General features: G+C 41.8%; 1 protein-coding gene across 2 annotated transcripts in view; it reads left to right on the forward strand.

Annotated features, from left to right (window-relative positions):
* setx (senataxin) overlaps nt 1–24,514 on the forward strand; it is a 139,158-nt gene that overhangs the window by 109,896 nt on the left and 4,748 nt on the right. For both annotated transcript variants that reach the window (XM_084325202.1, XM_084325203.1), the window contains 5 exons: nt 2,415–2,584; nt 2,761–2,853; nt 9,914–10,060; nt 14,888–14,992; nt 23,153–23,240. In XM_084325202.1, the coding sequence (XP_084181328.1) occupies nt 2,415–2,584; nt 2,761–2,853; nt 9,914–10,060; nt 14,888–14,992; nt 23,153–23,240 (603 nt within the window). The remainder of the gene's footprint in view (nt 1–2,414; nt 2,585–2,760; nt 2,854–9,913; nt 10,061–14,887; nt 14,993–23,152; nt 23,241–24,514) is intronic.

Raw genomic sequence — 24,514 nt, forward strand, 5'->3', positions numbered from 1 at the left:
TGGTCTCTGCGATAGTGGTAATGTCTGTCCTCCTCTGGGGTGGCATTAAACCTGCTGGTCTCTGCGATAGTGGTAATGTCTGTCCTCCTCTGGGGTGGCATTAAACCTGCTGGTCTCTGGGATAGTGGTGATGTCTGTCCTCCTCTGGGGTGGCATTAAACCTGCTGGTCTCTGGGATAGTGGTAATGTCTGTCCTCCTCTGGGGTGGCATTAAACCTGCTGGTCTCTGGGATAGTGGTAATGTCTGTCCTCCTCTGGGGTGACATTAAACCTGCTGGTCTCTAGGACTAGTGGTAATGTCCCTGACCGAATCTCTCGTACACCATTCATTATTATGCAGTATAAAATAGTTCCTACATGAAACTCCTCACAAGGTCTGTGGATTATCTTGCGTAACCGGGTCATGATTTCTGGAAAGATGCCTTGCTTTTTGAGTTTTTGCAATGTATTTCTTTGGCGCTCTGAGTGCCATTCTGTTGTATTGGAGTGACGACAGACATCTCTAATAATAGCCCTTTCACACCGGCAGGACTCCGTCTTGAACTGGCCGGCACATTCAGACGGAAAATCATTGATTCTGAACCTGCAAAGTTGGTTCTCAGCTGGAACCGAAATGTTTTAGTTTTTCCTTCTGAACCGTGACATCAGTGGGCGTGTCATATTCTAGGCTGTGAAGACGAGCACTCTGGTTGGATGGTGTATTGTACTTGTGCTGTATAATGATACAATACATTTTAATCTAATCTTATTTTGAGATCGCTTGCAAATCGCTTCCACGCTACCTGGTGCAGATGCAGTGCCGAACCTTTGAAGCTGTTGATGACGGACGACGGTGGAAAGTTGGTTCTGCTTAAATAGGTGTAACCGCGGGCTGGGTCGCCAGAAAGCACCAAGGTGCTGAGACTCCAGAACGGAACCGGAGCCAGAATCGGAACCGTGTCTGTCTGAAAGCGAGATATCTCCAATACTGGGCAAAGCACACCAGAACGATCTGGATGGATAGATGGCACTCAGGATATATATTATTTTTTTTATTTGGGGGGAAAAAAATGACTCTCATAAGAATCACCATTTTCTATCACTACTGTAAAAGATATATTTTCTTTTATTGCAGAAGACAGCCAGTAACATGTTTCTGTTCTAATGATTGTATTTATGTTTCATATTGCGTGGACTAATCTGGAAGAAAAGAAAGTTTACATTGAGTAAAGGTTTGCATTTGATTTCAGTGTGATTTTTCATTTATTTTAATTCTTTTAGATCTATGCATGTATTAAATTAAAAAATCGATTTGTGAGATTTTAATCAGATTCATGATTCCGAATGCAGAAGAGCCAGACCCCCCCCCCCCCCCCCCCCCCCCCCTATCACCCATCAAATCTGAGGTGGAGATGGTGGAGACACAAAAGTTCCTTGCAGTACACAACAAATTAGACTGGTCGGACAGAGGCCCTCTACATGAAGGGACAGATCAGGCTGGTGGGACAGAGGCCCTCTACAGGAAGGGACAGACAGAGACCCTCTACAGGAAGGGACATAGCAGGCTGGACAGAGGCCCTCTACAGGAAGGGGCAGAGCTGGCTGGACAGAGGCCCTCTACAGGAAGGGACATAGCAGGCTGGACAGAGGCCCTCTACAGGAAGGGGCAGAGCTGGCTGGACAGAGGCCCTCTACAGGAAGGGACATAGCAGGCTGGACAGAGGCCCTCTACAGGAAGGGACATAGCAGGCTGGACAGAGGCCCTCTACAGGAAGGGACAGAGCTGGCTGGACAGAGGCCCTCTACAAGAAGGGACAGAGCTGGCTGGACAGAGGCCCTCTACAAGAAGGGACAGAGCTGGCTGGACAGAGGCCCTCTACAGGAAGGGACAGAGCTGGCTGGACAGAGGGCCTCTACAAGAAGGGACAGAGCAGACTGTTCTTCCTGAGTAGACTCTGGTCCTTCAATGTGTGCAATATGTGTGCCTAATGCTGTTATTTTCACTCGCCTAATGCAGAAGTGATTGTGATTGGATGACTGATGAAAATGATAGATGTCATATTTAATACTCGGTTGCAAAGTGGTCATTTGTGAAGTATTTCCTGCTAACAAAGCGGAGACCAATGCTCCTCAATGGACCTAATGAGATATTAGGTGTACAGTGGACAGTGAGTGTTCTATGTTGTTCTGTCCCTGAGGGTTCAAAGGAAATATAAATAATCACCCTCCTGTCACTATAAGTGAAATTAGACCAGCGTCTATTTGTCCAATTTCACTATGGAAGGCAATGGAGAAATCCTGGACGCGGAAAAGTCACTACAGAGCCAAAGCAACAAAAACTGTTTCACTGGACTCTGACTTAGGCATATATGCACTGTATGCTTCAACACATGACTATGCTAACTGAATTCCTCTCTTTCTGCTCTGCTTTTCAGAAAGCAAAGGATTTGAACTATGGCCAGTCCCTCATGGCTCGTCTTTGTAGGTGTACGATGAACGCAGACCCCAACCCTGTCATCTTCCTCAGGCTACAGTACCGCATGCACCCAGACATCTGCGACTTCCCCTCTAAATACATCTACAAAGGTGCACTCGAAACCGACCCGTAAGTTCAGTGTCGAGCCATTGTTGTGTGCAAAGAGGGAGAAAGAGAGGGACGAAAAAGTATATGACTAAATAATTATACTAAAGCCACTGTCGGACATATACAATGATTTGAAATGTCAAGTCTCGCTAGATGATTTGATCACATTTGTTCCTTGTGTGTGTGTGTGTCTGTAGGGCCACGGCAGAGAAGAGATGTAAAGTCAGCTGGCCCTTCCAGTCATACCGGCTATTTGACGTCATTGACGGATGCGAGTTCAAGGAGGGAGAGTAAGTTGTTTCTCATCAGACGGTCTATATCGCATACTACTCCTAACAAGGCTACATTTCAACACATCACTGTGACTTGTACACATCTGTAAATTGGCAATTGTTAATAACAACACCAGCTCACAAGCCTCGGCAATGGGGGGGGGGGGGTCGGCTGCTGATGGAGGCGCAGTGTTCAGGGTAACAGAGCATGAGGTGAGGCGGACCTTTAAAAAAGTGAATATCAGGAAGGCAGCAGGTCCAGACGGCATCCCCGGCCGCGTCCTAAAAGTCTGTGCCGACCAACTGGCCCCAGTATTCACTGACATATTTAACCTGTCCTTAGAACAGGCTGTCATCCCCACCTGCCTGAAGAAGTCCACTATTATCCCTGTACCCAAAAAATCCAAGCCTGCTTGCCTCAACGACTACCGCCCTGTAGCTCTCACCTCCATAGCCATGAAGTGCTTTGAGAAGCTAGTAAAGGGCTACATCTGCTCCTCCCTCCCCATCAACATGGACCCCCTGCAATTTGCATACCGCCCCAACAGGTCCACGGAGGACGCCATATCCCATGTGCTGCACACAGCAGCATCACACCTGGACAAGAGGCAGGGGAACTATGTGAGAATGCTATTCATCGACTACAGCTCGGCATTCAATACCATAGTCCCCTCCATACTCATAGCCAAGCTCAGGGACCTGGGCTTGGGCTATGACCTCTGCCAGTGGGTCTTGGACTTCCTGACTGGCAGACCCCAGGTGGTGAGAGCAGGCAACTGCACCTCCTCATCCATCACCCTCAACATAGGGGCCCCCCAGGGCTGTGTTCTGAGTCCCCTCCTCTACTCCCTGTACACACACGACTGTGTGGCTCAGCGGAGTAGCAATACAATCGTCAAATTTGCTGACGACACAGTGGTGGTGGGCCTGATCTCTGCCAACGACGAGAGGGCCTACCTGGAAGAGGTCAAGGTCCTGGCGGGATGGTGCCAGGAAAACAGCCTCTCCCTGAACGTCAGCAAAACAAAGGAGATGATTGTGGACTTCAGGAGGTCGGGGGTCAAGGACTACAGCCCCCTCAGCATCGACGGGGCACCGGTTGAGAGAGTCAACAGCTTTAAGTACCTCGGAGCCTACATATCCGAGGACTTGACATGGACCACACACATTAACAGTGTTGTGAAGAAGGCACGACAACGCCTCTACTTCCTCAGGCGCCTAAGGAAGTTCCAAGTCAGCCAGAAGATCCTTAAGAACTTCTACTCATGTACAATAGAGAGCATCTTGACCGGCAACATCACCTCCTGGTTTGGGAATAGCACTGCACAAGACCAAAGCAGACTACAAAGAGTGACACGTTCAGCCGAACGCACAATTGGAGGGGGGCTCCCCACCCTCCAGAACATTTACTACAAGCGTTGCAAGGGCAAGGCTAAGAGAATCATTAAAGACTCCAGTCACCCGAACAACTGCCTCTTTGAACTGCTGCGGTCAGGCAAGCGATACAGGAGTCTCAAGGCGAGCACAGAAAGACTCAGAAGAAGCTTCTATCCCCAGGCCATCAGGCTGCTAAACGAACAATGAATGAACACTACACAACAACAACCACCAAACGCACATAGCACACACATCCACACGCACACACTCACTTTAAACAAACACACTGTAGCACCCACTCCACACACTTATAGCACACACCCACTTTAAACAAACACACTGTAGCACCCACTCCACACACTTTATAGCACACACCCACTTTAAACAAACACACTGTAGCACCCACTCCCCACACTTTATATTTATGGATGAAGGATTGCACTACAACTCGTACACCTTACTGTAAATTGTACCTAAAATTGTACCTCATCCCATTTCTGCTTTGCACTAGATAGTACTGTACATTAGTACACTGCATAGTATTGTGTATTGTATATTATATGGTAACTCAGAACATTGTACATATGTCTATACCGAACACTGTGACCTCATTTTCTTCTTCTAAATTCATGCTATATTATGTTATTATGTTATTTGATACTATCTTGTCTAGCACAGTCTCTGGAGCGTAACAGTAAGAAGCATTTTGTATGAAAGTATTCTGTACTTCTGTATGACGACTATTAAAGAACTTGAACTTGAGAACTTACACTCTCTGCGACAAATTCATACACTCATTTACAAAACCTCCTTTGGTCTGACCCCTCCTTATTTGATACACTTAACATTGTCATCTACTCCCTATAACACCAGAGCTGCTCACCATATCTCGCTAGATGTTCTCTGTGTTAACACTTCCTTCGGTCAATCCTCCTTCCAATTTGCTGCTCCCAGCATTTGGAATTAGATGCACAAGTGAAAATGGACAAATTGACCCCCCTCACTACACAAAAAGAAATAAGGACTCTATTGCAGAGTTGTTTACACACACACACCTACAACTGTCACCCAGCCTTTTAACTGTAATTTGACTGTTCTGCTTCATGTATGCCCCTTTGTAATTTTATTTGTTTGATGTGCGTTTTAATTATTTCCCTTATCTCTGTGATGTATGTACCGTCCGTCTCTTTTCCAAAAAGAAAATTATTTAAAATGGTTGTCCCCTTTCCCTGTTAGTACCCTTCGAGGGGACCCGTTGTCCTCTCACCAGGCAGTCATTGGAAATAAGAGTTTGTTCTTAATTGACCTGCCTGGTTAAATAAAGGTTAAATAAAAATGTAAATGGGCCTTTTGCAACAACCGTACGTACGTATGCACAGATTATCTTAAATTGTGCGTAGGAACAATTAAAGCTATTTTGTGGCGTTCACCAGTTATCTGTTTTGCATTTGTTTGTTGGAGTGTTGTAGACCTGTTTTAATATTGGTGAAAAAAATGCATTATAACAACCAATATAAATAGATGGGCTATATGCATTCAGATCATGTTTGTAAATATAACGAAAAAGGCATATTGTAGTGATTAATGGGTTCATAACACAACGGCAGGGGGGGGTGGGGGACCCACCTAATTATGTTGGGATCAACATGCTATTTGGTTCATTATTAGGTAGCCTATACCTTTGGGAATAAGGTACAAAACGGTACATGCTTTTAGAATGGATTACCATAAGATACATACACACACACTTACATTACTCTGCGACAACCTGCTGTAGCTTGTTAGGTTTTCTTTGCCACGCTGTTTTTCCATCTTTACTCCCTGGCGCGCCATCGTTATTGACAATTTTCACGATGTTTGCGGACCGTATATTCTATATTATAGCTATGGAGACAATAGTATGGCTCATTTGACCGGCACTATTTATACTCCAACAGGGTAGAAACTGTTTATTTCTACATACCATACAGTCTGGTGAAAACGCACGTTATCATCCCATAAGTGTGATCGTTTTGTCTTCTTCATAATCTCCAATAGTTCGCTTGCCATTGCATTGCAGTTCGCGGGCTAGTGGCTACTAGTGTGCCCAGCAGTGAATGATCAAACTTCCCCCACACTAAACTAGCCCAGTTCAAAAGGTAGGCGATACTGCCACCTATCGGGATTCGATCGTCATTTCAATTCTAAGTTACTCAGAGGCCACAGGAAGACTCACAAAGGTCTGCGTGAGTGTTTAGAATAATAATAATAAAAAAAAAAAAAACGCTCAAGCGTTGGCTTTCAGAAACGAGATATCTCATTTTTGGCGCCCAGTGAGTTAATCGGCACTGCAGCACACACACACAGCTGTTGCACAAGTTTTAGCGAGAGTAAACCGCACATACAGTATTTTCTAAATATATAATGTTCTAAATATATTTATAAAAAAAAATTTAATCCTGGTATTATATTTCCTGGAAAATGGGAAATAATTTGGGTGATAATTCCTGTGAACCCGGTATTAAACCCTAGTACAGACCTTGCTACAAATCAGTGGACCAGTCTAACCAGGCTTTCAAACCAGATGCGTTGTGCTTTGCGAGTGGTGGAGGCAACCCAGAGCCTACCATTAACACTTTGGATGCCACGCTGTGTTTTCCTTTTTACCCCCTTGATGCCCAAACCCACTCCAATGTTAACTTAATATCGCCTAATCTATGTTTTAAATTATGGCTATGTGTCTAATCTGCCCGTCGCTTATCAAAGACTCATTTTCCAGTCAACATTGTCAAGGCAGATTGTTTTTTTATCGCTTCATTTCCGTTTGATAGCATTTTGAAAATCACTCGTTTTCACGGAAAAAACAACCCTATGATGATAATCGTCTTTTACTGGAATATTCCAGAATGTTGTCATTTGTCGGCCTATTTATGAATCGTTTTCAAATAAACGCTAGATGATCGATAGTATATGTGTGCGCACGCACGCTCGTGCCACACGCTGATAATCGCTGCTCTTATTTCCTGATGGCTTTTACAGTCAAAACAGCTATATCACATATAGTGGAAGCGCTTATATCTCTGTGAAAACGAGTCTGATTATCCTAAGACTGATAACATAGATTCCTTACCTGAGGTCAGATGGTATCCAAATGGTTTATTCCAATTTCCGATCGCCATTCGAAAAAATCGATAATTGTATTGATCCACCGTGTGTACATTAGAACACATATTCCAAGGTTCCAGAATGAACTGTGGTAGACCCCGGTTACATCAGTGAGAAGTAAAATGTGGAGTCAGAAATCCGTTCTCCCATTCACTTTCATTGAGTCCAATCCAAAAGGGTGATTTACCATCTGGGAGCCCAATGGGGAGCGCTTTTTTCACATCTGAGCACCGGCGGTGCCTGGATATCCAACGGTAGGCTCGCTTGATGCAATATTGTTGTGGAAAGGTTGTTTAACACAGCAGGAGACGATATTTCCAATTGTAACAAATAGGTAATTTATTTAAGAAAAGAAGTTCTTTAACAGCAAGAGCTATGGGTCAAAGAGGATCACCACAGCTTGAACAAAAAACACTCTGTCCTGGATCCCTTTGCCTGTCCCTAAATCCCCTCTCAGTCCTGCCCCCCCATGACAGATATGATGACGTATCACATCATGTCAGATCTGACATGACGTACATTAAGATGATACGTAGATTTAACATCGGAGAGAGAGAACATGAAGAGAGATAAGCAAGATATGATATCCACACACGATATGATGTAGAGAGTGAGATGTGTGTGTGTGTGTGTGTGTGTGTGTGTGTATGTGTGTGTGTGTCTGTGTGTGCGTGCGTCTGCGTACAGACGTATGTGTATTGTATGTGTGTATTGTGTATGTGCGTGTCCGTGTGTCTGTGTGTGTGTGCTGTGCCTGTGTCTGTGTGTGTGTGCTGTGTATGTATGAAAGAGAGAAAAGAACAAGATAAGATTACCAGCACACAATGTGCCGTACTGAAATGTCCCTCTGTCCAAGTTGTTTTAAGAACGTCAGCCAGACCGTCTTTCAGCACTGCTAGTTGACCTATATTAAACTAGTCCACCTCATACACATTTTCCCCAACAATATGATTTCAGATTGCTTAAAAAAAAAACGAGAAAATGGGCATTCAACGGTCGGGGGGGTAAACCCGAGAAATCTCGGGCGTGGCATCCAAAGTGTTAACACTTTGGGTGCCGGGAAACGCTTTACAGCGTCATTCCCGGCCATGCTCAAGTTGCCGAAGGACGCTTTACAGCGTCTTTAATATCAATATTTCAAAAATCTGTGATCGGATTCATATTTCCCCTCCGCTGGCCTGAGATCCACCAGGAGGACCCACTGAGCTCTCTGGCGGTTCAGGAGCGCCATCTGGTGGCCGATCGGCGCAATCGCCAAACAGGAAGTGCTGTGGCGGTTGTGCTGGTCGGCCATATTACTTCCGGGCACTCGGTTTGGCTGCCGGCACTCTGGCTCGTCACAATATATAGCGATCCATTGCCAATAACTCGATAAACAACATGATTTGGACGTATATAGTATTATACAAGCTGGAAATGGTTCATCAGGATAAACATCCCATAATCGAAAACGGTCTACACCACGCTGATCGTCCAACGGCGCGAGGAAGATCCGGTAAGATTCAGCGTTATTTTTGAACGTGTTCCATATAAACTGTTATGATGAACATATGACCCACACTAGATGAATGATATAACGCTGCCCACGGAATTATAAACGATCCCCTGCCCATCCGGTAATCATCAGATCATACGTAGATCATTCTAGAAGTACGTCCAATTGAAATTTTTTATATCGCCCCGATTGCCATCAAACTGTATTTCATCATCAATATAATGCATTTGGGGCTATAGATCACGTTCTGGAGAAAGCTGCAGAAAGAGATGAAAACATACTTATACATTAGACCATACTTTACTATGAATATGTGAATGAAAAAGTTTAACGTTGCTACACAATGAACAATACATATAGGACTTTGAATGGGCCCTAATAATGGCAATGTAGCAATAGAATTTAAAAAGTTATAGCCATGCAAAGAAGGGGTACTTCTCCATAGACAAATAGAGCTGGCAATCTATGGTATATCATGAATTTAACCCATGGCACCCAAAGTGTTAAAAAGTACATCTAAATTGTTATCAACATGGGAGTGGACAGATATGCTTGATTTATGCAAATGTAGGTTTATTAATTAAAACATGGCTAATAATAATAATAATATATAAAATGTGTAGGGGCGCTTTATATTTGTGGAACAAATCTCAAAGCGCTACAGTGTAGAAGAACATAAAAACTAGTAAGAGAGTAAAGCTCAATAGGCAACAACAGATGGCCATATTGACCTGCTAAATGTAACATTACTCTGTAATATCCCCTGTTTTTTTTATCAAACGATTATCAAACATTAAAATCAAATGATTGACCTCAATGCTTTGCAACAACAGACTCATTAAACACGTAAGCTATATTTTCCATTACTCAAACAAGGTCTTTGTCATGATTGTAATCCACGTGGTGGTGTTTTAATATGAGGAGGCGACCAGGAGAGGAAACGATAGACGGGAGCCGGCATTTCATTTTCTTGCATCCCCCACTTCTCTTCTGATGGATGGATGGATGGATGATTCATTGCTTGATTGATTCATTGACTGATTTAAAGAGAATTGCTTTCAGCTCCTACAGTAACGAGATGGAGGTGAAGCTGCTGATGGTCCTGCTGAAGCTGATCTTTGACAAGCAGTCTGTGAGGGTGGGCGTCATCACGCCCTACAACGCCCAGAAGGAGCGCATCAAGAGAGCGGTGTTCAAGGCCTCTGGCATGTGAGTCCACTACTTCTGATCACTTTTGACTGTCTAGTGACCACCGCTGTGCGTCGCTCCTAATGCATGTTTTCTATGCCGTGAATTCATGTTTGCAATTTTCCGACTCTGGTTAATAACTAGGGATGCTCGATATTGGCTTTTTTACCTATACCGATATTGGCCAACTCTTAATTTCCGATACCGATATCAACCGATTTGATTTTATTTTATTTTATTGATGGATTAAAAACACACAACAAGGATCCAAAGGATAACATGAGAGAGTAAAACCCTTATTTCCGTCATGGTCCCAGGGCTGTTAGGCCACAACAAACACACGACAATAATACAAAACTCATACATTTAAAACATTATAAGACTAACCTATCGCTAAAATTGTATACCCCACAATAACTAAAAACTGACAAACACAAAACTCATACATTTAAAACATTAAAAGACTAACCTATCGCTAAAATTGTATACCCCACAATAACTAAAAACTGATTGGAAACCCATTCAAACTATAGGGGGCTATTCCTCTATTCTGTCCATGAGTCACTTCCTGACGCTTCTCTTGAAGCTGTGGAGGCTCAAGCTCTGTTTGATGGGGATAGGCAGCTTGTTCCAATCCTGGGCTCCAGAGAAAGTAAGGGAGCACTGGCCCAGTTTGGATCGGAAAGAAGCAGGCTTCAGGTTTGCTATGCTTGCTCTAGTTCTGTGGTTGTGGGATTTGTTGACCGGGGTGAAGTAGTTCTGGAGGTATCTAGGGGACCTTTGGTTTATAATATTGTGCACTATGTTCAGTCTGAGCTGGGTAATTCTGGCCTCCACAGGAAGCCAGTTTAGCTCCTGGAAGTGACTCCTCCCTATGTGGGTGCGAGGGCCAAGACCCATTACCACCCTTACCAGCTTATTTTGGGAAACCTGAAGCTTCTTTTTATGTTCACTGTCAGGCCCTTGAACCACGACACGCTACCATAGTCAAAGTGGCAGAGTACTAGGCTATTTGCAGAGTGCTAGGCTATTTGCTGAGGCTATCTCTGCCAAGGAGGTTGGCTTTCCTAGCTAGGTACCTGGTGCGGGCGTTGACTTTGCCCAGTACTTGGGAGGCCATAGCCTCCCCATCTAGGCTCCCGTCTATCATACAGCCTAGATACTTCGCTTTTTTTTTGTGCTGTTTTAGGGTTACAGCTCCTAGCTGGATGTTAAACTCCTGTGCTTTCCTGAGCTTGGGCTTGGAGCCTAATAGTACTGCCTCTGTCTTACCTAGGTGAAGAGAAAGCCTGTTGTCCGAAAGCCACCTGCTTCATTCAATTCAATTTTTTTTTTCACATTTTTTATTTTATTTTTATTTTTACTTCGGTGTGTGTGTGTGTGTGCATGGGGCCATTGGGTGGGGCCGGGGGACAAATACACTGGAGGAAAGTAGTAGCAGTGCCCAAATTATATCATCACTATTGCCTGTTTGAAGGATATCATCCTCAAACACATATACACCACCTACACGCCTATTCTCAGTCCTTGCCCCACAATGGTGGAATGAACTACCCACCCCAGTTAGGACAGCCGAATCCCATCCAATCTTTCGCCGTCGACTAAAGACGCACTTCTTCAACCATTATCTGAAATTAAATTTAAAAAATAAAATAAAAAAAATCTAACCCTAACTAACCTTACTGTCATGCACTTGTCCTAATAAACTAACCTACACTGAAACACGCAACACTTTGATGAATATTGTTACTCAGCTGATAGAGTTGTATCCTTCCTGATGACCTGTCGTACAGAACTTGTAAGTCGCTTTGGATAAAAGCGTCAGCTAAATGACTAAATGTAAATGTGAATGTAAATGCCTTGTAGAATTCCACACATAAGAAAGAAAGATACTGGGATGAATAAACAAAATAGGAAATAAAATGTAGAAATGCATGCAATACATAAATAAATATGAATCTCCATATATGAAATAGAACATTTAGATAAGGTGCTACTGAGATGTTTTGGTGAGTTCTTTGTTTTTTTGTGGAAGTTGCCCTTCTTAAAAATGCATGAACATTCACTGATAATTGGTCTGTAGTGGAGTCTACAAGGTCTACATTGCCGGACCATGTAGAATCCGGACCTTGTAGACTGACATAATTCTGTGCATAGTTTAGTCTACACAGGCCATATTTCAAATAATCAAAATCTTACTTCATTCATCTTAAACATTCTTGATTTGGGGGATTGGTAGTTCCCATGAAATCTGAAGTTGTTCAAACGACAACAGCGATCCACCTTGAATTAAATCACACTGTGTTGGCTGGCTGCGTCACGAAAGGGGCTACTTAATTCATTAATCCAATCCACTTTATTTATAGAGCACATTTAAAAACAACAACGTTTACCAAAGTGCTGTACAAGTCCCACAACATAATAAAAAAAAAAAAAAAAGTATATAAAAAAATTATATATTAAAAAAAAATTAATAAATTTTTTTTTAATTCAAAGCTTCGAATTAAAATCGAAGCTTTGATTGCCAAAAAAAATTCAAAGGTCAGCCCTTCGCGCGCACACACACACACACACACACACACACAAATCGAAGTACATTTTTTATTTTTATTTTTTTAATAAATTAATATTGTTTTTTTTTTTTTTAACTTCGATTTTTTTTTTTTATGTTCGAAGCTTGTGCCATCGAACGAAGCTTCGAAGTATTTAAGACGGCCCTAAAATCCACAGAGCTTTTAAACCTCTTACAGTGCAACGGCCCGGCCCCGGGCCCTCTTGAGGACGATTTGCCCACCGGCGCGACACGCCAGTTTGGCGACCTCTAGCGGCTCGGGTGTGCATATTTTTATATATATATATATCGGATTAAAGCCCTGAATCTGTTGCCTGTCGATTGCCGTTTCACGCGACAAAATCCGTTCAGCGGTTTTCGAGTTACATGCCGATATGTGAGGCGTGCGCCAAAGTACAGGGCAGACTTTTTATTTTTGATCAAATACCACTCCTGACTCCCGAGCCTCTACCTCCGTCAATCATTTGGCGATCTCGAAAATATTGGACAGGGTTGTAACCAATGAGTGTGACTGTCCAATGATACCCCACGTGGGAATGAGCGAATCAGGGATCTAGGTGAAAAGTCGGGAAGAGACATTTCCGCCGAATGCATTGGAGTCAATCAGGAAATGTTGTTTTTATTTTCTCTCTTTTGACCAAAATCGCTCCTAATCACTCATTTCTGAACGGATATTTCGACATGTACTATACAAGACTTCAGGCTATGGACCCAGGGTGTTTTATAGTTTTTATAGTTTTATTAGCACTAAAAGTGAATTATCTTTGTAGTATCAGAAACTTCAGAATGTCCTCTTTCAAAAGAGACCAGGCTCATGCATGTGCTATAAGTAAAAAGTATAGTATTTTGGTTTGTAAAAAAAAGTATGCAGTCCTCAAGTTTAAGTAAAAAAAATTGCCACTTTTGGGGGGCCTGTTAAAAAGGTGCAGAATAAAAGTATTGCTTTCCCCCCCAAAACATGGTTGATTTATACAAAAAAAAATTCCAGCAAGTATCTTCCGGGTGATTGATTGATTGATTGATTGATTGATTGATTGATTGAAGACTTTATTAACAGATTGCAGAATGGGTACAATACAGTACAGCTCAATACACACAATTGTTAAGGGGATGCAGACCAGAGAAAGACTTTCGTCTTGTTTACATCAGGGTCCCCCATTTTCAATTCATCAGGTGACAGTGGCTCAGGGGGTAGTGAATGTGAGGAACAATAAATTGTAAAGCACTTTGGATAAAAGCTGCTATACAAATGCACCATTTGCCATTTACAATTTGTATGAACTAAGCAGGTGAAATATTGGCAGGTCATGTTTCAAATATCGTTATTTCTCAGATTTTATATTTTTTTTCTTTGGATTTAACTAAAAAAAACGATACAAAATTATGTTTTTAACTACCGGTAACTTTAATAACAGTACATCTGAATGTTCAGTGCCAGGTAGGTTATGAGGTTTCTTTTTTTCAATTCAGTTCAGTTCAATGCAGTTCAACTGCCAGTGCAGTGCAATAACTAAATAATAATTAAATAGTTAAATAATACAAAATAATAATTTGTTTAAAAGAAATCAGAGAAAAACTCTAAAATGTAATTTATTTCAAAGAGATTTCGGTCGGTCGGTCCGTCCGTCTGACTGGCTGACTGAGGTAGCGTTTTTTTCTCCGTAGACCGTGCCGCAGATTGATTTATATGAAAAACGATTATGTATAATTTAGCTAGCTCGCCAACGTTACTGTGATTAAAGCAAACAAATAATTTTTTTTTAAGATTATTTCTTTCTTTAATTTTTTTTATAAATATTTTTTTATTAAAAAAAATTCTGGAGGCGCGGGGCGTCCCGTTGGCGGCAATGGTAGGGGAAACACTGCATCAACTCCCTCCATTGTGTTGTTGTGTCTCACGTGAAAACAAAGACCCATATTGGTAATGCCCCAATGTTGGCGCGCACACATAGCAGTTTCCACACAATCACATGGCAGTTTCCACACAATCACATGGCAGTTTCCACCCAATCACATAGCAGTTTCCACACAATCACATAGCAGTTTCCACACAATCACATAGCAGTTTCCACACAATCACATAGGAGTTTTCATACATTCAGCTATCATCTATTGCAAACTTGTTTGTGCAAACCTTCGTTGAAAATAAACGTGAAATTGTTTCTGACTGCCTTGTTTGAATTTCTATAGCAGTGTGTTCATTCATATAACGGCTTCTCTACAGAACCGAGTTGGTGGGGGTTCTCTTTCATCTCATTTTCTGTTTTCTCATGCAGCGATCCCAAACTAGTGGACGTGAACACCGTGGACGCGTTCCAGGGTCGGGAGATGGAATGCATCATTGTATCCTGTGTCCGAGCCGGCAATGAGGGTGGAATCGGGTGAGTGAATGGCGGCCAGGTTTATATGTGGTGTTATCGCCAGGAGAGTGCAGGTTCTTCTATATGTTCCCTCAGGAGAGTGCAGGTTCTAATGAAATGGAGATATTGGCAATTTTGAGTGCTTTGAAATGTTCTCTGTCTCCTTATATGCAAAACTTAATATGACTTGTAAATGTGTTAATTATTGTTAGATTGTCCGACAGTATTATTTTCCTCGCTGTGTGAAAAAACTACAGTTGCGTCTGAGGGGAGTGGCTACTCGCACAGAAATGAGAGGAGACGTACCAAAATCCGTTCCCAGACAGCGGGCCCAGTACTTTGTTGGCAGTGTGAAAATATGCAGAGAAACATTCATATCTTTGGAACCGTTTGTGTTCAATTGTATCTGAATCGGGAGATGATCTTCTCTCCGTCACAATTTAAAGTGTATTTTTCCTTCGCACAAAAGCTGGCTGGCAGTCGCTTTGAATAATATACCGTAATTCCTCTAATAGTAACCCCGGCTTGTATTTGTTTCAACTGTAGCGGGTACCAGGCTTGTATTAGGAGGAGGCCTGTATAAGAGGGAGGCCTATATTTAAAATTTTCAAACGGATCATAATGAATAAATCAACATTTTGTGTCAGTTTGAACCCAGTAAAATGTACTGGGTTCATTTATTGAAACCAAGTACTGTATGAAATAGTAAACAGTGCAATTACAGGTGGTCACTGGTCATTTCAACGTTTTCAAAGTGAAATCAAGTAACTAGCTCAGTATGCAGCTCAGTATATTAGTAACCCGGCTTGTATTAGGAGGCCGGCTTATAATTGCTTAGCTCAAGAGCGCACCCGGCCATTAATAGAGACCCGGCTTGTATTTGAGACCCGGTTACTATTAGAGGAATTACGGTACTCCAGTACGCGCTCCGCAAGTCTGTAAGCTTGCGCATAACGGAGTATAGAGAGAAGGCTATTTCTTTGGACAACGATACGATATTTGCTCATATCTGCCACGATACGATTCGAGTCAGGTGCTTGCGATCGATATTAGACGATATTATATGCCCATTTAACACAATCAGTAACATTTAGATCAACTCAAAAAAAGCCAACGGAAATATCATTTGACATTTTAATTGTTGAGCTCTTCCAGACATTTAAATGAAAAACGTATTGTTTTTAATACAAATAAACCTCCTGTTCACTGTAAAGTGCCACGTTTTGATATATTGAGCTTTAAACTTTAAGTAAATGTTTTGCAACTCACAACACGCAACCTAAAACCCCTTCTTCTCCCAAACCGTTCCTGCAATTGTTTTATGTTGCATGATGATCATGAATACATTTATTATGTATTGTATTTTTTATGTTTAAATTAGTGCTGTCAAACGATTAAAATATTTAACTCGATTAATCGCATGATTGTCCATAGTTAACTTGCGATTAATCGCAAATTAATCGCATTTAAATTTTTTACATTTTTTTTTACCTTAAACAGATCTTTTTCAAGTTCCAAGTTTTAATACTCTTATCAACATGCGAGTCAACAAATGCTTGCTTTATGCAGCCATTTAACACAAAAGGATGACCCTCATGCATTGCAAATTTGCATCAAATTCAAAACAGAGTGATGCACAAAATAACTTAAAAGAAAATAATAATTTAAAACAATGAATAAAGTGTGCATGAAATAATAGGGGAAAGAAAACGTTAGGAACTTGTTACATTCACACACAAGGGCTGATTAATCACACACCCCCCTCTCCCTCACACACACACTCTCCCAGCTCTCTTTCTCTCTTGCCCCTTCCTCATCTCTCTCACCCCCCTCTCTCTCTATATCTCACACACACACACACACACACACACACACACACACACACACACACACACACACACACACACACACACACACACACACTTCAGCAACAAACATAGTATCAATGAGAGCATCAATAATACACCCGAGTGAAGTCTAGTAAAAAAAAAAAAAAAAAAAAAAAAGTCGCTCTCCGCTCGCTCACCTTGAATCGAGCGCTCCCCGCTCCACATCGCTCTGCAGATTTTTAATTTTTTTTGGAGCATGATGTAAATTTGCTTGATTTGACCAAACTACAACAGTCTACACCCCCTGGGCCCCTTAACAATTGTTTGTATTGAGCCGTATTGTAATTGTACCCATTCTGCAATGTTAAATAACGTTGTTTATCCATTCACTAGCTCTACTAAGCGATGATAGCTAGCCTAGCCACAATGCTATGGTCGCTGCCATTAACGTTAGCATGTAAGCTAACGACAACAACAATGGCGTCATTATACTTTTTCTAACAGGATGTGAGTGACGGTTCACCCTTCTCATTGGTTGAAAATGGCCTTCATGTTTGTACATCGCCATCTGTTGCTTTGGCATTGTACTACATGTATATTACATCAGTGTTAAACCACTGAGCGGCCCGGAGAGGATTGGAGTGGAGGAGAACTCTCGCTCCGGACGTCGCGCCGACCCATTTTAAATCCCACTCCGTCGCTCACGTCAAAACCGCCTGCTCCGCTCCCTGCGCCGCTCACGTGCTATGGTCCCCACTCTGCTGTTCTGTCTATGGCTCTGATCAGGGTTAGCTTGTTGTTAGCTTACGCTAACGTAACGTTAATTTCGGTCTTTAACGTGACGTGGGCATAAAGGAATGGCGAGGATTGCAAAGCATGTTAGATGCATTTGACCCATTGCGGAATAAAACAGCAGGGACTTGTTTTGGGTCGCAAAATAGGCACACTAGCCTTGCTCTGTTGCAATGTCCACGTTTCAGACACTACTGCTGTGTGCTGTTGAGCAGAGCGGATACGACTCTCCACAGGATTTTCAAAATAAGAGTATCGCAATATGAATCTATCTTTTTATGTTGCATCGATCCTATTGGATCATTGATAATAGATCGACGTATCGATCTGGATCGATGTATCGTCCCACCCCTATGCCACCCATCTACAAAACCTTCTGTTTAATCATCTTCCCTTTATTCATTTCCTTACATTTTTTTGTACAAGTGATCTCAAGAAGGTACTGAACGAGATCAGTGGCAGTTTTTCATGTCTGGTCATTTTTAGCATGGTGTTATTCACTGTCAAAGATGCAAAGAAAAATCATAATTCATATTGTCCTTTGTGTCATCACAATTTAAAAGGAAATGTATTTTATTTTCATTTGTCTTCCGGGTATTTAAAAATGTCCACTTCCGCCTATGCCTCACTCTTTTTCGTAAAATAAGTCTCCTGCCATAATGCTCCCCTTCGCGTAATTTACTCACAGCTTGGGCTGTGGTTGTGGTAGAGACATGATTATAATCAGGTTTTTATGCACCGAGTCTCCCGAACACATACGCTTAGCTATGATAACGCGCACCTACCCCTACCAGTGTTGGGTTTAGGTGGCAAAGGCCAGTGGGTATTTGTAGTTCTGCATGCATCTTAAGATAATAGCCAACAGCCCCTTTGAAGCTCTGTAGCTCAAAACTCGCAAACATTTGAAGCTTGCTTAACAAGACCCTATTATCTGTGCCTGGTCACATATGTGGTGTTATTTGAGAAGTCACTACAGTAGTGACTTCAAGGTGTGCTTTAGGAACTGGATACTACTAGGGCTGACCTTCGATATTTTTTGGGGAATTTGAGGCTTCGGGGCCAAGATAGGATTTTAATTCGAAGCTTCGAAAAAAAAAAAAAAAATTATAATAAAAAAAATTATACATATATATATATATATTTTTTTAATGTTGTGGGATTTGTTCAACAACTTTGTTCAACTTTGTCAGTGCTGTAAAGTTTAAACCTTTTTAAATCTTAGACAAACGAAACACTTTGCTTTCATGAAATATTGTAAGCCGTCATTTGAGGCTTTATAAAAGCAGCACAATGAACACAAATCTGTCGGTGCCGAGTCCGACCTCATCTTAAATAACAAACTGCATTGCTTGTTGTAATTAACAAAGAGAGGCAGAGTTGATTTAGCAAAAAAAATTTATAATAATAAAAATAAAATTCATATATATATTTTTTTATATAATCAAATTTTATTTTCATATTCGAATCCCATGCCCATCGAACGAAGCTTCGAAGTATTTAAGACGGCCCTAGATACTACTGTATGTTGTATTAGATCTGTGCGTCCTTCCTTCCTGCCTCTCGGCTTGCTGCTGTTTTAACACATGGTGCTGTACATTGCTATATTCCTGTCCAGGGGTGGGCAACTTTGTATATGGTGAGAGCCACTAAATTTCCACACTCAATCTGGGGGGCCGCATTGTTTATCGGCAGTCCCGCCAGTAGTACCCCATCACTCAAATAGCCCATAATAGTCACAGATGTGAAAATAAGGCATATAAACTATTATAATTTGTTGTAACTTTGTTTTTATGCCATTTCAAATGCATTTAGTAATGCTTAATTTCAACTTTATGAATTTATAAATACAGCTGAATTTGAAAGTATTGCTGTGTAACCCAAATATATACAAAAATGCCAAATTATAATTAAGGCTTCTATTAAAATAAATGTATGAACTTAAAGCCCACTGCTCAACAAACACAAAGCAGCATTCCTTCTGCATTTCACTACAACATTAAATCAAAAGTGCAATAATAAATGATTTTGTTAAATGTATAAACTTTTATCCTGCTACTAAACAAAACATTCCTGAGTGCTTCATATCCATAACATGCATTTCAGTGTTATCTGAACACTACAAAAGTAAACAAGTAGCCAAGTGCAATACTCATCAGAATAATGAATTCCTTTTTGTGCAATTCTACATGCCTCCCATTGACCCTTTATCAAAGTGGCATGACATTCACCCTCCCCCACAGTGGGTCAATAATGGTTCTGTCTTTAATGAGACGCTTGTGGTTTATCCTGTTGGCGCACAATAGAAGGAATGTCAACTTCAATGTTTGTGCATGCGATCTGCATCAGATGAAATAAAGTTTCATTTTTGCGTGCACGCGCGTACACATCCGTGCGCGTACTTCTGCTCAGAAAAGTGCTGGGACGGTGTGGTACCGCGTGGCATGACCACTGCACCCCTGATTATTAGTGACCCACAATAGATGGAAATTATGTTAGCGAACTTACCTGATGTATAATGCAGTGCAGCATTGGACACTCAACGCCACTCTGCCTTAGAAGCCCGGCGAATCCTGTGTGTTTTCCTTTCATTGCGGGTGCTCCATCGGTAACAACAGTGGACAGTTTATCAAACTCCCCATATTGCTGCACGGCACTTTCAACAGCGTTGAATATGTCCACACTAGGGCTGACCCCTATTAGTCGAATAGTCGACTAATCGATCGAAAGGAGCCATAGTCGACTGCCAACCTCTTAGTCGAATATTAAAAATATATATATATATTATTTTTTATTTATTTTTTTAATATTGGCCTGGGGCAGCATGGAGCGTCACTGAGGGCCGTCAGTTACCCCTCCCTGTTCCTGTCTGTCTAATGCTTGACAGCTTGATTGAATTCGAATCGCATCTTCATCATGCAATGTTTTTAGATGTCGTGTGGGTGTTATTGTAGCTTGAGTGTTTTTCTGTACGTTTAAGTCTTTACGCCTGACCCCTAGTTTAAAGGTGCTATAGATACAAATTTTATGTAATCATAAAAAATATATAATAAAATAATAATATTATAAATCCACAGAGCTTTTAAAAAGGTGTGGAATAAAAGTATGGCTTCCCCCCCCCCCACATTTTTTTTATTTAATTAATTTATCATTTAAAGGCCAACTTGCAGGTTGTATTTTTGTTCAATAAACAATGTGGACAAGGCTAACGGTGACTTTCATGAAGAAGAAAAAGAAATATTGAAATTGACCCAGTTTTAGCGTTTTTAATCAAACATTTTGTCTGCCCAACACAATCACCACGCACGTGGATATTTTAATCAATGGTTCATAACGTGCGTGTGTAATCGAAATTATGTCGTCACGGCAGGTGCAGGGCACATGAGAGTCACACACACACAGAGTCACACACAGCTAGTGGCAGGCAGAGAGCCTTGCTACTACTAGCCGAGGAGTAATGAATGAAAATGTATCTGTTTCACCTAACGACACTATTGCTCCGTGATCATAGAAGCTAGCTAAGTTAGCTAACGTAGCTTAGCTTAGCTTGGGTAGCCGAAACTCATAACATCACCCGATTTTAAAATGGTTCTCTCCTCTTTGTATACCTTTGTCATCACAAGTATTCTGCCAAGGAACTTATGGACACGACAATAGTAGTAGTTATAAGGTGTTTGAGCTTGTAGCGTTAGTTAGCTCATAGCTATCGTCACTGATGCACCGAGTGCAGCTAAAGGGGCTACTATCGTATCAACATGCCGGGGTGCATAGCTTGCTAGCCGGCATGATGCGTGTGCAGTGCTTTGCCCCACAGGTCTGAGAAGAGGACCTACACATTTTACTCGTTCCCCAAACTCTTTTACATGCACGACAGTAGACATAATGCTAACGTTAGCGGGGTAACGTTAGCCAGAGCCATATAGCCAGCTTGATACTGTGACCCGAACGGGCATCAGGCGACAGCCCACAGACCAGTAGCGCTGCTGTACTGAACAACAGGCTGCCTAGTGGTACATGTAGTTCTTTTTTTACGACATTAAAAACATTATAACTACCTTGTTTCAACCAGTTGTAGCTGGTCCATCAAAGTCTCCCGACGATTAAACCCATTTGCGTCTTGTAAGGCGTCCATTTGGATCAAGGAAATAGCTTTCTGCACTCGTCAAAACTCCTTGTAGTGGATCAGAAGTAGGGGAAAGATACCAGACGTGACGTCATGGCCCTGATAGCTCTGATAAGCTTTTTTGATTCGCGCGTGCATGTTATTCGTGCATGGACCTTTTTACCCCTTTCGGAGTGGCATTTCAGGCGTCAAATGGGGGGGAAAAAATTAAATTAGATACCAATGATGTAAACTACCCATAATTGAAGAATAGGGTTTAACCTGCAAGTTGGGCTTTAAAGGGGAACTCCACTTTTTTTGGAAAAGGACAGTAGCCTTACAGTGCCTTACAGTGTATTGCAAGGTCTGACATTGACCAAACTTGATATGCATGACCTTGGTGGGCTCTAGGTCAACTCCTGAAAAGGGGGTCAATGTCAGACTTTGCAATCAAAAGTTAGGGGGCTAATAACCCTTGCCATAATTTCAGTGCGCCCCCTAACTTTTGATTGCAAGGTCTGACATTGACCCCCTTTTCAGGAGTTGACCTAGAGCCCACCAAGGTCATGCATATCAAGTTTGGTCAATGTCAGACCTTGCAATACACTGTAAGGCACTGTAAGGCTACTGTCCTGCCTCACTTCCAGTGATGAAGCTAAGCTATGCTAACTGAGCGTCTATTCCCAAAGCTAAAATGCACGCACAGAGACAAAAAAGGTATGCATCTTCTTGTCTAACTCCAGGGAAGATGTTAAATAAGCTAATTTCCAAAAAAAGTGGAGTTCCCCTTTAAGGGCGTGTTCACACCTGAAAGTCTGCGGATAGTCCGGACTTTCTGGTGGACCAAATGTGAAAATGATACATTGTTTGATTTTGGTCTGCGTTCACACTACCCTTTTTGGTGCGGATCTAATTTGTAAACAAAGGACATAGTCGCAATCTATAACTGCATAAACGGACACGCACCCCTCTACCTTCAGGAACTCATTACTCCACAATCCTCCACCCGTACCCTCAGATCTGCAGGTAGCCTGCTCCTTCAGGGTCCCCAGTACCCGGCTCTGCACCATGGGTGACCGAGCCTTCTGCTCGGCTACACCACGCCTGTGGAACAGTCTCCCCATCCAGCTGAGGGCACCACAGAGCCTGGACTCTTTTAAAGCAGGCCTGAAAACCTATCTATTTCAAAAGGCCTTTGATTGCTAGCTTTTTTTTTTCTTGTGATTTTCTTTTTTTCTTTTGCTGTAGTCTTACATTTTCTGTTTATACTCTGTTTTTAACTATGTTCTATTTTTATTCTGTATTTTATTTTATTAATTATAAAAAAAAATTGAACTGTTTTAACCCTGTAGCACTTTGCGATCCTAGTGAACGAAAAGTGCAATAAAAATACAATTTATTATTATTATTAGATAAATAAAACATTTCACAAAGCACTTACATTTAATTTTATTCCCACAGATTCCTGAAAAGTCGACAGAGGTTGAATGTAACCATCACACGAGCCACCAGCAGTCTGTTCATCCTTGGCCACCTAAACACACTCAGGGTATGTATAGACCTTTTCAAACTTGACCACACAAACATTGTAAATGAGCCCAGGGCCCCGTTCAACTAAGTTGATCAAAAGTCCCATTAGCCAGCTTAAATTAACCCGATGATTTAAGTCAGGCTATCTCGGTTTCTCGAAGGCTGATTCGGTCTCGAACAATCTCGTTAATTCGAACCAGACTTCAGTAATCAGGATAATTGCGTGTGGCCGTTTTACCTGAAAAGGGGGAGGAGTCGATCCCCGAAAACCATGATTTTCTAACGGGAAGATATCTCAGACAAGTTAAATGCATATCTATAGGCACATTTTAAGTCCCTCATTACCCCAATCAATCAGATTATATTTATTTAAATGTGCCTGCTGGCAGTACGCTTAATGGAATGATCTTGCTAGATCTTTCTAGCGAAAATAATTATTTCAACTCTTTCAGAATAAGTAGATAAAAACAAGCCCAAAGAGTATCTAATTGATACGAATGAATAGATACTTATGAGGATATCTGTACTGTATGCGCTTAGGTATCATGTACTATATAAATACATGGTTCCCAACGTTTTCGAGGCGCGACCCCCGAAATAACGGTGTCAGAGAGGCTTGGAGGCTATTAACCCTTTAATCGCCAAGGACGACTTTAGACGTCATTGCTCGCCATGCTTAATCTGCCAATGACGTCGTACAGCGTCTTTAAGATCAATATTTCAAAAATCTGTCATGGCAATCATATTTCACCCACGGAGACTTGAGACTTGCTGTTGATCTCCTCTCAACTCTCCAACGGTTCAAGACCGCCATCTGGTGGCCGATCGGCGAATCGCCAAAACCGGAAGTGAACGGCCGGAAGTGGTGCTCACCCATATTTCGTCCGGCCACTCGCTATCGCTCGCGGGACTCCAGCTTGATACACTGGATAGCGATCCGTTGCCAATAACTCGATAAACAACATGATTTGGACGTATATAGTATTATACAACCTGGAAATGGATCACATATAACAACATCCCATAATAGCGAACTTTCTGCTCCACGCTGATCGCCCAACGCTACGAGGAAGCTGCGGTGAGTTTCAGCGTGTTTGATTATTTATTTTCTGATCAACATATCACCCATACTACATAAATGATTTAACGTCGGCCACGGACTTATAAACCCCCCCCCCCCTCCGGTCACCAGCAGATGATGAGGCATGATGTTTAGGACCTTGTACAATTGAAATTTTTAATCTGACGTCAATCGGTATCAAACTACATTTGATGATCTAATATATGTATTTA

Source organism: Notolepis coatsorum (assembly GCF_963971535.1).
Source record: "Notolepis coatsorum genome assembly, chromosome: 11".
NCBI classification, from domain to species: domain Eukaryota; kingdom Metazoa; phylum Chordata; class Actinopteri; order Aulopiformes; family Paralepididae; genus Notolepis; species Notolepis coatsorum.